The following is a 12585-nucleotide window of genomic DNA, read 5'->3' on the forward strand; positions in this document are numbered from 1 at the left end:
ACGGATGTCTTATCCATGTGTCCCCTCAGCTTTAGCCGGTCCAGGATCTGGGCAAGGTTATGTGGGGTGTCTTTGCAGCGAGGGTGTCTTCTGGTGTATGTGGTTGGTCGTTATCTCAATATGCGGATTTCAGGAGGTGGAACGGAACCCTTCCATGTCTCAAAGTATCTAACTTTTGTGTGTGTGTGTGTGTGTGTGTGTGTGTGTGTGTGTGTGTGTGTGTGTGTGTGTGTGTGTGTGTGTGTGTGTGTGTGTGTGTGTGTGTGTGTGTGTGTGTGTGTGTGTGTGTGTGCGCGCATGTGTGTTGCATATGCATATGCATGCAAGCATCATCGCCACCGGTCCTCATTTTCTCAGGCCCTCCTTCCACTCAGTTTCACCAAATCACAGGGCCCCCTGACTCCCTCTCTGTGCACACATTTGTGTCCTCCTCGACGTGTTAGAGTTGGCAAAACCCATCAAGCCATGGGCACCTACCCCTCCCCCCACTTAAGCTGCACATGAAGCTATTGTATTCGACACATTACTGGATCTTACGGAGCTTGGTTCCCTGCAGGCATAACAAGACATAAAGGGAGTCACCAAATCCTGAGCCCTCACTCCTAGCATGACGAGGTTGGAGAAACCCAGCTAGCCGCCAGGCCAGGCCATGTCCCAGACGATCCACACGACCTCCGCCCTACCAAAGCTGCCATGCACTCCGAAGCCACCGCACATGGCACAAATCCTCCATTTCACCTCACTCTCTCACATCCTCAACGGACAGAGCTCTACAGGAGGAGGTCCGTAAAAGCCCGGGTCTTCCCACCTGGCAGCACGGGGACCACATGTCCCACCAAGTTCCAGACCCAGGCCGCCCAAATGCATGTCAAACGACAGGACACTGACCACCATAGTGTCCATCAAAGCTGCCATTCTCAGGTCAGTCTTTACTGTTTTTGAAACTTATTTATTTGACAACTCCTTGCCCTCTCCATCCCGGGCAAGAGGGAGACAACATGACTGGCAAGTCGTGCCACCTCCCTCGCTGCCGCCATATTGTGTGTGTGTGTGTGTGTGTGTGTGTGTGTGTGTGTGTGTGTGTGTGTGTGTGTGTGTGTGTGTGTGTGTGTGTGTCACCATTAGAGTGATTGGTTTGTTGCTATTTGTTTATGGATTGCTTGATATTTATTTGTTTACGGGATGTCTGTTCATCCCACGATCCTTCGTCCTTGTCGTCTGGTCTATAATAAATGATATATTTCTTAAGGGGCGTGTCTACGTGCACGACTGATTCAATTTAGTTGGATTAACCAATTTAGATGGACTATGTCTGGAAAAGCAACTATATGCTTCTCACTTAGCATCGCTTTTGTTAAATCGGCGATGATATCGCCTTTGCCTGGCGGTGCCACATTTGCAAGCACCCCACCAGCATGACAATATGTTTGAACCTATGGACCCTGCATCATGAGCCATGACTTCAAAGGGGAAGGCTAAACATGCCAACCGGCAACAGGAATAGCAGGTTTCCTTTCACTAAACAGTGCTAGTAGGTCTAGGCCATTTGGATTGTGACAATGACTCAACAGTGACAATCTTGGACAACTGCAGTCTTAAACTACAAGACATATTTGAGTTACAAAGACCTGTTTAAGTTGCTATGAGCTTTTCTCTATGTACTGTACCAATGACAGGGCACAATTACCTAGTGTTGCTTTAAAATGGTAATTCGCCCACCTCTATCCTCCCCAATTCCTGATTATGCTTTCATACTACGCTCTTTCACGAGCCTCGATTCAGTATACAAAAAAAAAAAAAAAAAAAAAAAAAAAAAAAAAAAAAAAAAAAAAAAAAAAAAAAATACTAATCAAGTGTAAGGTGATCAGAAGAAAAATAGAAAAAAAGAACCACCTTTAGAGGCCATTTATCCCCGCAGAGTGGGGGTTGGCCTTTTTTTGGGCACCATTGTCCTCTTTTTGGGCACCCTGGTCCTCTTTTTTTGGGCACCATGGTCCTCTTTTTTGGGCACCATGGTCCTCTTTTTTGGGCACCGTGGTCCCCTTTTTTGGGCACCGTGGTCCCCTTTTTGGGGCACCGTGGTCCCCTTTTTTGGGCACCGTGGTCCCCTTTTTTGGGCACCATGGTCCTCTTTTTTGGGGCACCATGGTCCTCTTTTTTGGGCACCATGGTCCTCTTTTTTGGGCACCGTGGTCCCCTTTTTTGGGCACCATGGTCCCCTTTTTTGAAGCAATGTTTTACGGCCGGATGCCCTTCCTGCCGCCAATCCTGTTCGTCGCCTCTTGTGACACACAGGGAATTACCAGTGAACTGGTACTCCATGTACCTCAATAATCTCTTGTTCTTCCTTTTGAAGGATTTGCTCTTAATGGGTTGTGGGGATGGTGAGGGTGAGGAGAGGAGATTGCCTGATTTGCTGATCAGTTGTAAAATGGCTGCTGCAAAAGTTTTTTCGCTCCAGGAAGATGGGTAAAAATATTTGCCTGATTTTCTACAGATGCATAACCACCGCATCATCTAAATCTGAATTTGTGCACAATTCTGTTCTTCTTTCATGTGTGAAGAAAGACATTCATCGATGGCTGCTTGGAGAGGCCGGAAACGACACTGAAGGATCATCACTATGCACGTCTCGAGATGCCTCCATCTTCATCTAAAGACTCAAGATGCTTACTACGAATCCATATGCCAACTGGCTGAGCCAACATTTGATGCCCAGGTCCGACGTGATTCAGGTGGACATATTTTATCACCAGGAAGTGCGAATTCTGTATCTACGCAACTGCCTCTTGAGAACAGGAATGCTCTTGAATGCCTTCTCAATATATTTCCTCGGAGGAAACTTCTGACAGCACCGAGGAATTCAAAAGTTTCTGCATTGTTACACGATTCTGTTTCTGAGGAGAATAAAAGTATTGACCATGGAAAATGCCAGATAGAGCAAAAATGGAGTCGCACAAAGGCAGATAAGAAATGGCGTTCTTACAGAGCAAATCACAAGATGTGTAACTTCCCAATAACTTCGCCCTTGCCGATTGTACATGCTACCTTAGAATCTAGGCCACTAGGGAGCCCTAAAGTGAATGCAGGGGCACGCTGTATAGTAGTGGCGTGTTCAGTGGCCCACAAGTCATTCAACCTCCAGCGACCCTCTCTCCCTGTTATTTATGAAGAGGACGAACCCTAACACAGAATGCCCCACACAGAAACTGGAAACAATTTCCATCATGCTATTCATTGTAAGTTGGTATTGTCAGTTAGTGCTCTTGTTCGTCAGATATTAATTGGTCTTCTGTTGCCATATTCGGATCCGCTACAGCAGACCTCGGCCAAACTAATTGTGTAATTCAAGCAAATGTTTAGGGCAAGGCCATCGTTCATGGAAGGGATTTCCAACTTTTCTAATAGCAACAACTGCCAAATCTTACTCACTTATTTAATTTTAAACCTTGCTTATTCATTGTTCTCTGTTTCATTGTTCATTCGTTGTTTTCATCCATTGTTCAATGTTTATTCATTGTTCATTGTTCAGTGGCTGGAATGGAAAAATAAAAAGATGTCCTTGTCCCCCAACTTTTGCAATTCACTTATGGCGCTGGCGATAATTTATCTACTCTGTGTGACGGACACTGTGTGATCTTCATTGTCCATTGGACACCAAGTTTAACGTCCATCGAAGGGGTGGAACACGTTGATACCTCACCCTGCCTATGAAACATCAGGATGACAGTTTATAGCTGGATCAAAATTGGAATCCACGCTGGAGAGCTCAGAGGCGATTATGCATACCTCTCGGCTATCCCGCAAGCACAAGTCTAGATTGTATGGAGGTTGATTTATAGAAGCTCTCAACTTATCTTTGCAAGAGTAATTGTGGTCACATTTGCTATGTGAGGGCGAGCTGTGCACTTCATAAACACCAGCAGTCACATCCTAAAAGACAACCGCCATTATATTTCCGGCTGATGTATGACCCTGGAATGTTTTCGTGACTACAAATGTTTCCGGGCTATGTTGCAGGTTAACTGTAAATCTGGCATGGAATGATGGACCAAATTGTCATCACGTTTCAATCTTCTTCAATAAATCATCTCCCTCTGCAATCAGTGGCCACTAGTTCAATGTTGAAAGTTTATGCAATAAAATTAACTATCCTTGGCAAGTTATATTGTTTTATGGATTTTACAATGGAAGGTCATAATTCTCAAGTTTTAAGTTAATGAAACTTTGCCTTCATGTAGTTAGTTCACCAAGCTTCACGTTTTATTAACTTCCCTGAAATTTTCATGGAATACCAAGAATAACCTCACTGTGGTGCCAACATGCAGCAGAAGATATATATATTTTTGCCTCTATCCACTCAACTCCTTCATCCTTGCTGTTGAAGATATTATACAATTCATCTCCGAGGGTCTTCGCGGTTTGGTTCAACATCAATTACAAACGAGTTTGACAGACATCTGGTCTGGTTTCAGCTAATTATTGCACTCACACTGAACAGGAGCGGCAGGAATGGTTATGTTGTTATCCTCTGTGGAGTATATGGATTACAGTAGATCTAGGCTTGGGCTTCAAGAACATCAGAGGTGTTTTCAGTTTGCAAGAGTCCAGCTGTCTGTGGTAATAAACCTTTTGTTCATAAAAACCTGTACGTGGTCATTCGAGGTGCGGCACTTTGTCATTAAGCGCGACGAAATTGGCTTTTAAAATCCGGCAACAGGCCGTTTGGGAAATACACATGTGGCGCCATTCAAAATTACGTAAAACTGTTTTTTAAGGAGAAGCTTACAGGCTTGATTAAACCTTACTTATTATCTAAAACTCGACCCAAACAAAGTCAATGGAAATCTGACGCAACAAAGTGGGACAGTGTATTATCAGCAGAGGCCAATATTGGCCTAATGTGCAAGGCCGATCAGAAAACAAGATGGCGGCCATATCATTTGATCTTGGCGCTATGGTGGGTGGAGTCAAATGACAGATTGTGGGTGTGGTCCGGCAGTTGTCCAACCAATAAGTGCACATTTCAAATATCAACACCCACCAAGAACCCCAACAACAACAACAGCAATGGGAAGCTTTTGTAGACATGCGGCATGGCGCAGGTAAAAAGTGCACGTGTCAACCTTAAACCATAGGCTACTTGTAGCTATATAGTAAAACAGGATCAAAATACTAACAGTAGTTTCCAAGGTCCTGATACTTAGGAGAATGCCTTTTTTGCAGGTTCGAGATAATGGGGTGACAGGGGAAGGGGTGGTGGGGAGGGAGAGGGTGGCAGAGGTGAGGGACTGTTTGGCTGAAAAGGGATGGTTAATCCACCCAGGGTAATGCCTCATTGATTTTCACAGTTATTTCCTTTAAGTGTTTTAACACCCATCTGTAGCCATGCATATTTCAAGATATACCTTTACAATATTTCCAATTAATTTTGCCATATTATTATTATTATTTGCCTACAAAGTCGAGGCTCGTGGAGGAGCTAGAACATAGAACAAATCAGTATACAACATAACAAAAGGAACAGTAGAAAGAGAGATGGGGAAACACACCAACAGCAGGGTTGAGGGACAATACAGCACAACAAGGTATGGTTTAACATGGAAACCTGGACGAAAACACAAACAGTAACACAGGGACAAACATACAACACAAAGACACGACGGATCTGGTCCGTAAAACTTAGCTTTGATGAACTGGAAGGAGGACCTGCTGATCCAACGTCCACATGCACAGATCCAGAACCGGAAGTCCCATTTAAGATATTTTCCCACAAATTATCTATATCAGAAAATAGTAAGAACTAGAACTGCACTTGGGAGAGAGCATATCTTCACCAGGCTGAACAGTTTACATTTTGTATCCCACTGATAGGCCAGATCTGGATCTTTTCCAAAATCTAACCAGCTGGTTCTTGTCACCTGACGAACCCATTCGCCGAGTTTTGTCCAAATCCATCCATAATATTTTGAGATATCCTGCTATATATTGGTTTTAGGCCTCAATCTCTCAGTGGTGAAAATCATTAAAAAATTATCTGATCTGGATGCAGATTCGCATCTTCACCAAAATTCCTTGTCACACACCCAACCTGTCCACCAAGTTTTGTCCGAATCCGTCCATAACTTTATGAGATATCCTGTTCACCGACAAACTGACAGGGGTGAAAACATAACATTCGTCCACCCTAAAAAGGTAAAAAGTGGCATAGGCAAAAGGTAAAAAGCTGGGGTTTGCCATCTTTCCCTCCATTAATGAGATTAGCTGAAGTTCAGCTGGGCCTCTAGTGAGATTTAAAGAAAAAAAACTTTTTAAAAAACATCTACATGAAGCAAATATGCTGTATTTCTTCGGCCTTCCAAAATGCAATTTGAACTGGATCCGAATCTTGAACTGAAATGTTTTAATCAATTTTGATATTGTTTTTTTATTCCCATATTCGCTCTGCCTTATCTCCAACTTCCCCCCTCCCCCTCATATATATTCACTATCACACTCTGCTTCCAGAGCATGGGAGCAAGTGATGAACGTTTCTGTGAGCCATGGTTGTCACTCTTGTCACAGTTTTTCCATTCCCTTTCTCTAATTTGTGTGCAACAATGACTGTGTCGTACCTTGGATGGATGTTAAGCTGCAAATGCCTGCGAGCATTTGCTGGCGGATATCAGAGATCTCATGGTGTCTTATGCACTGCTAGCCTGATGATTTGATAAATAATATTGTAATGCAGTAATGGAAATGGACAGTGAAAACCAAAACAAACAAAAAAATCATTGAAAAGCAAGAGGAAACAATATTTTCTATTGTGCTGCCTTTGTCTATTGTTTTATTGTCTATTATTATTGTGCAATATTGTCTATATTTGTGTTATCAGCTACTTATACTGTATGGACATTCATGTTGTCCTCCTGTGTCTCTTGGTGAAGGGTATCACTCAGACAGGACAGATCTATCAAAAAATGAACAGGTTCTTCAAGAAGGTTTTGGATGGGAATCAGAGTAGAAGTAGATGTTCCCCCAAAGTATCCAATGGCAACAGTTTGGACAGACAATATTAATATTTTTATGTAGAAGGACTTGTGGGAACACGATAAAGCACAAATCATTGTCTTGTAACAAATCATGGCAGAGGAACATTAACACCCACAAACAAGCAAAGAACAATGAAACCTTTATTGTAACCATGGCAACTTGGCAAAGCTCAAAGTTCCTCCCCAAACATCCAAGGGCACTCACTGCATTAGCAGCACAGCTGCACCAGTTGGTACAATTCGTAAATAACATAAATAATAATGACAAATTTGTAGATAATGTTATCTGCTAATAATTTTTCACATTACATTTCATGCAGTTTGTTGTACAGTATATAATTATCGGACTGGCACGATGGCGAAGAGGTACGCACACTCACCTCTAAGCTGTCGAACCTGGGTTCAAATCTCAACCCAGCTATAAAATGCCTTCCTGGTGTTTCACTGGCAGTGTGATTCATCCATGTGTGTGTCGTCCCTCGGATGGACGTTAAACTAGGCGTCACATCTACCGGATTTATATGGTGGACGTTATAGATCCCACGGTGTCCTTAACTAAGAGTCTGCGAAGTATCCCTGAACAAATTCCAAATTGCTGCCCTAACTACTGCTGGGAAAGCAATGGCAAACCACCCAGTCTAACCCTTGCCAAGAAACTGCATCGGAAGCACCAAAGCTCATGGTGTAACAGAGAATGGTGGTACATCAGAAATCAGAATATACCATTAATCACAAAAAGTAATGAGTAATGGAGAAACATGTGATTTATAAGGTTTTGCAGCTGGTAAATCCCAGTTGTAATGAAGAAGCCATGGGTTAAAGGGTTAATTAATCTTCAATGTGGAATGGTTATTTGGTGCCAAAAGTTTGTGACAATTGCCCCACATTGCATTGGACCTTCTGCAGTTAACAGTGGGCAATGTTCATAGGAAAGAGACGAAATCAGGTCTTCTTACCAATTTTGGGAATAAGATAGGCAGACCAAAAAATTGACAGATTAGGCCAGAATAACTTTATATTTGGAATAGTGTAATATTCTGCCTGATATAGATAACAAAATTTGGTAGAAAATGTTTATGATAGGACTGAGCTATCATTGCTTCCAAAATCAGACCAAGATCAAATAAACAGTTAACGTTACTGTTCACACTTTGGGATATTTTGGGTTTTGGGGTCTTCGGGGTCTTTTTGGTCTTTTCGATCCTTTCAGTAATCGGGATCTTTTGGGTCTTTGGGGTATTTTCGGTCTTCTGGATTTTTAAGAGTCTTTGGGATATTTTACATATTTTCAGTCTTCAGGGCCTTTGGGGTATTTTGGGTCTTTAACAGTCTTCTGGGTTTTCTTGCCTACTCTTTGCGAAAGACACTGGAATATTTAACGTCAAACAGCATTGGCCGAGGGGTCCTCCGGCGCAACATCCTTCCAAGGGACAGTGCTGATGTATCATGCAACATGCAAAGAAACACCAGGGTTGCAGTTTATAGCTAGGCGGAGATTCTAACTCAGGCTAGACAGCTCAACAGTGAGTGCGCACACCTCCAGGGAGTTTAGGCTATCCTGACAGCCCTAAACAGTTAATAACTTGATACATATTTCCATCCTGTGTATCAATGCTTTTGATAAAATGGTGCATATCTCTTAAACAAGATTGATTAGTCTAACAATGGCGTAGCCAGGCTTGTATCTGCTGTCGCCCTGTCATGTGACCAAATCCTTAAGTCTGATTGTTGGACGTTTGTGAAGGACATACATACATACACCGGACGGACAGACAAACGCTGTTCCAGACGTCAATGTCCTATGGACGACGCCGTAAAAAATATGGCTGCCGAACTACCTGACCGATGACGTCAACAATTTTTTGTCGACCAATTTATCCCTCGATCATGCTCAAGAAATTTTATACTGATTGGATCAAGCATTCTACATGTTCTACTTGCAGTAAATAGAAATAGATGAGACCAGACCAGTTTATCTTTCTTTTGAGGACTAATAGCCGACGAAGCCGGTGTTGTGAATGAACGCGTACATATTATGTTGAAAAACCAGATTTTGCTGGATCCTTTGAGAATTCCAAGCTTTGACGCACCAAATCACTCAATGGAGGCCGCCATCTTGCGGATGCGGAAGTATGCATAAAAAATTGAGAAAAAGTTCAATAGGAGTTTGTTTCAGTTTCACCCGTCTTTTTTTGATTCACAATCTCATGCACCTCTAATTTGTAATTAAAATACTTTAAGACCAACCTCGTTCCCCGGGCCCACAAGGGCCCTGGTTATCTTCAACGAAAATCGTCACCAAACACCAACCAATGAGATTCGAGTATTTGAAAAAATATTTCAAAAAAGCTTATTACCGCGTTTCGGAGGCTGAAAACGGCATCAAATAATGTAAAGTTGACAAATAATTATTTTTTTAGAAATCTCGCGGCCAAAGGGGATAGTTTTTCCACGGCCAGAAATATCCGAAGTTGAGACGGAATTCACCGAATTAATCAAGAAGGAAATTTTATAAATCTTAATCTCATCCAGAATGCCAATGGTGTCATTTTGAACTAGCTGCGGTACCTACTACACCTACCAACTACCTAACCTACTGATGCCACAGTGATGGGTAAAATAGTGGCAAGAGGCTTTGGCTTCGCCGGCTCATTGCGGCTTTGCAGTAGGGTACTAGTAACCTGAATATTACTGTTCTTATTTTTTACACCATAGCCTGTAGGGCAACATGCCGTCTGGAACAGTGTTTGTCTGTCAGTATGCCCATATGTATGTATGTATGCCTGTTACGGGTTCGTGACTTCCGTCATTGTGATTTTCACCCACTTGACGTAGTGCTGATATTTTGTACTATTTATTATCTTCAAACGGCTTATTATTCAGGAACGATTATTTAAAGTTAAAAAGGCTAACTTTAAATGATACAGGACACCGAGCCGGAAGACAATGAGGTGAAGTGGAAGAAGCGCGCGAAAAGTTGGGGAAGAAGGGTGACGTCAGCGCTCCGTAACGAGCCAGGTCTACCGACAGCCGCGAGGGGATTTTGAGTTCCTGGAAGGGACATCCGGCGACACGAATATTCGCTGGAGTGGAGAAATCTGCGTAGACAGATTTGGGGCGCTGAGATTCCGACGAATCCTTGCCTCGACGCGTCGGCTCAAGCCAGAGCCGTCAGCCATCTTGAACCCCGTGCTTCGGACCTGTGAAGGTTTGCTTCATGTCGCCTTCTCCCCAACATCCTACTGTCTGTCGGGGATAAGTGGGGGAGACCGCTTTGTCTCCAATTACGTTGTGGTTTGCTGAGGGAGCGGTGGAGGTGCGTCTCTGGAGGGCGCCGTTGTACAGTTTGGCGGGAAGAGCACCCTTGCCCACTGTACAGGCTTCGTATATCGGCGGGAGAGCGAGATTCGGGCTTCGAACGGATTTCGTTCCATCGACCGCTGGAGCGAATCCCATTCGCCTTGGGAAAAGTCGTAGAGACATTGAGGAGTGTCCGTTCATTGGCTGGCAGAGCCGTGAGTCACTCGATTTTATTTATATAAGATATATATGGAGTGCACTCTGAATGGCCATTTACTGTACCGTATTACCTGTGTGTGATTTATAATTCAAGTTTGTTCATTTATAATCATTGGTGTGGTTTCACTATTGATTTTTCAACACAGGGTAATATATTTTTCTGCCGGGGTTCCTCTCGGGGTTCGGAGGTTTACCGAGACCAGGGGATCGGTGAGGACCCCGTAACAGAAATTGCGGGCTCGTCCAATTGACTCCAATTGACAATTGGGTCTTGGTCCGGGATCTAAAATCCCTAAATTTAGTCCAGGATAGAATTCCCGAGCATTCGGAAATTTTCCAATTTTTGAAATTTTTCAACATTCCCAAATTTTTCAAAAAAACAAACAATATATATTTTTGGTTTTTTTTGGAAATTTATTGTGTGAAGGTTAACAGGTGTTAACGGATAGTCACCATGGAGTTTGACGCAGAGTAGTTTACAGCGACCCCGAGTGAGGCACAGTTCCGAGCGTTACTAAAATCGGAACTCTTGATATTGGGCAAACATTTTAGCTTGGAGGTCCGAGCTAAAATGAAGAAAACAGAGATGCAGATAGTGGTGATAGAATCTATGGTGGAACTAGGAACATGGAGAGAGGGAGCCTTGGATTGGTTACCAGAAGAACAAGAAAGTGTGGAGCTCCAAAAAACGGAGATGCAATTGAAACTCCAGGAAAGGTTAGAAGAGAAAAAAGCAGAGGAAAGGAGAGTGGAAAGGGAACTCCAGGAAAGGTTAAAAGTACAGGAAAGAGAGCTCCAGGAAAGGTTAGAAGACAAAAAAGCAGAGGAAAGGAGAGCTGCAAGAGAACTCGAAGCAGAGGAGAGAAGAGCCGAAAGGGAGTTAAAGGACCGTGAATTGACGCGTCAGCAGGAAAATAAAGTCAAGGAGCTGGAGTTAATGAGAGAACAGGGAGAGGTACCACCCAGGCTGACTGGTTCGACAACTAGTCAAACCACCTGGGATGTTGGCAGACATGTGAGGCTGGTTCCACCCTTCAATGAAAAGGAGGTAGCCAAGTTTTTTTTACACTTTGAGAAAGTGGCTCAAATGCTAAAATGGCCGGAGGAGCCCTGGACCATATTAGTACAAAGTGTTCTGGTGGGTAAAGCTCAAGATATTTATTCGGCTTTACCGATTGAGCAATGTGCAGATTATGAGATAGTGAAGAAAACCATTCTCAAAGCCTATGAATTGGTCCCTGAAGCTTACCGGCAAAAATTCCGGAATGCCAGGAAGAGGGAGAATGAGACCCATGTGGAGTTTGCCAGAATGAAAGAAACCATGTTTGATCGGTGGTGTGATTAAAAAGGAGTCGGGAAAGACTTCGAACTGTTGTGACAATTGATTCTGGTGGAGGAATTCCAACGGTGTGTCCATGAGGACATTAAAGTACATTTGGAGGAAAGGAAAGTACCAAAGTTGTATGAGGCAGCAACCATGGCGGATGACTATGCCTTAACCCACAGGATGAGGTTCCATAAACCTAACTTCCCACCTAGAGTTCGCACGGAGAGTTATGATACATCTGGTGCGGAGAACAAAGATTAAGGGGGGCGGCCTCGAGAGGAAAATGAGGACCACTCTGATACCACGACTTCTAGAAATCAGAAGACTGCGGTCCCAAGACAGACCTATCGTTCGGGGGGCTCGAGGCAGACTGCCGCCCCCATGCCTTGGCAGACGACGAGGTTCTCCTCCGGGCCTACTTGCGCTTTTTTCCATAAACCTGGACACTTGATGTCCCACTGTCATGCTCTGGGAAAGGAAAATCAGGAGCGGAGTTCGACTAGTACAACTGCGAATGCAATGGCCAGTGTGAGAAATCGCCCTCAAAAGGGTTACCAACCATTTATTTCAAAGGGGTTTGTGTCACTGGATGGAGACCCGACTACCCAGAAACCTGTTCGGGTATTGAGGGACACCGGAGCACATCAATCTTTAATGCTTCAAGGCATCTTGCGATTGTCAGAGGAGACGGCAACTGGTGATAGTGTT

The 12585-nt window shown here is 43.6% G+C and overlaps 1 protein-coding gene across 1 annotated transcript in view; it reads left to right on the forward strand.

Moving 5' to 3' along the window:
* The window catches only part of MZB1 (marginal zone B and B1 cell specific protein), a 46835-nt gene extending 43262 nt beyond the window's left edge, over positions 1 to 3573 (forward strand). Inside the window, exon 4 of the mRNA XM_068099389.2 lies at positions 2565 to 3573. Coding sequence (XP_067955490.1) covers positions 2565 to 2700 — 136 coding nt within the window. The 3' untranslated portion in view covers positions 2701 to 3573. The remainder of the gene's footprint in view (positions 1 to 2564) is intronic.
* The last annotated feature ends 9012 nt before the right edge of the window (positions 3574 to 12585 follow it).

Source organism: Myxine glutinosa, chromosome 4 (genome assembly GCF_964187855.1).
Source record: "Myxine glutinosa chromosome 4, kmMyxGlut1.1, whole genome shotgun sequence".
Lineage (NCBI taxonomy): Eukaryota > Metazoa > Chordata > Myxini > Myxiniformes > Myxinidae > Myxine > Myxine glutinosa.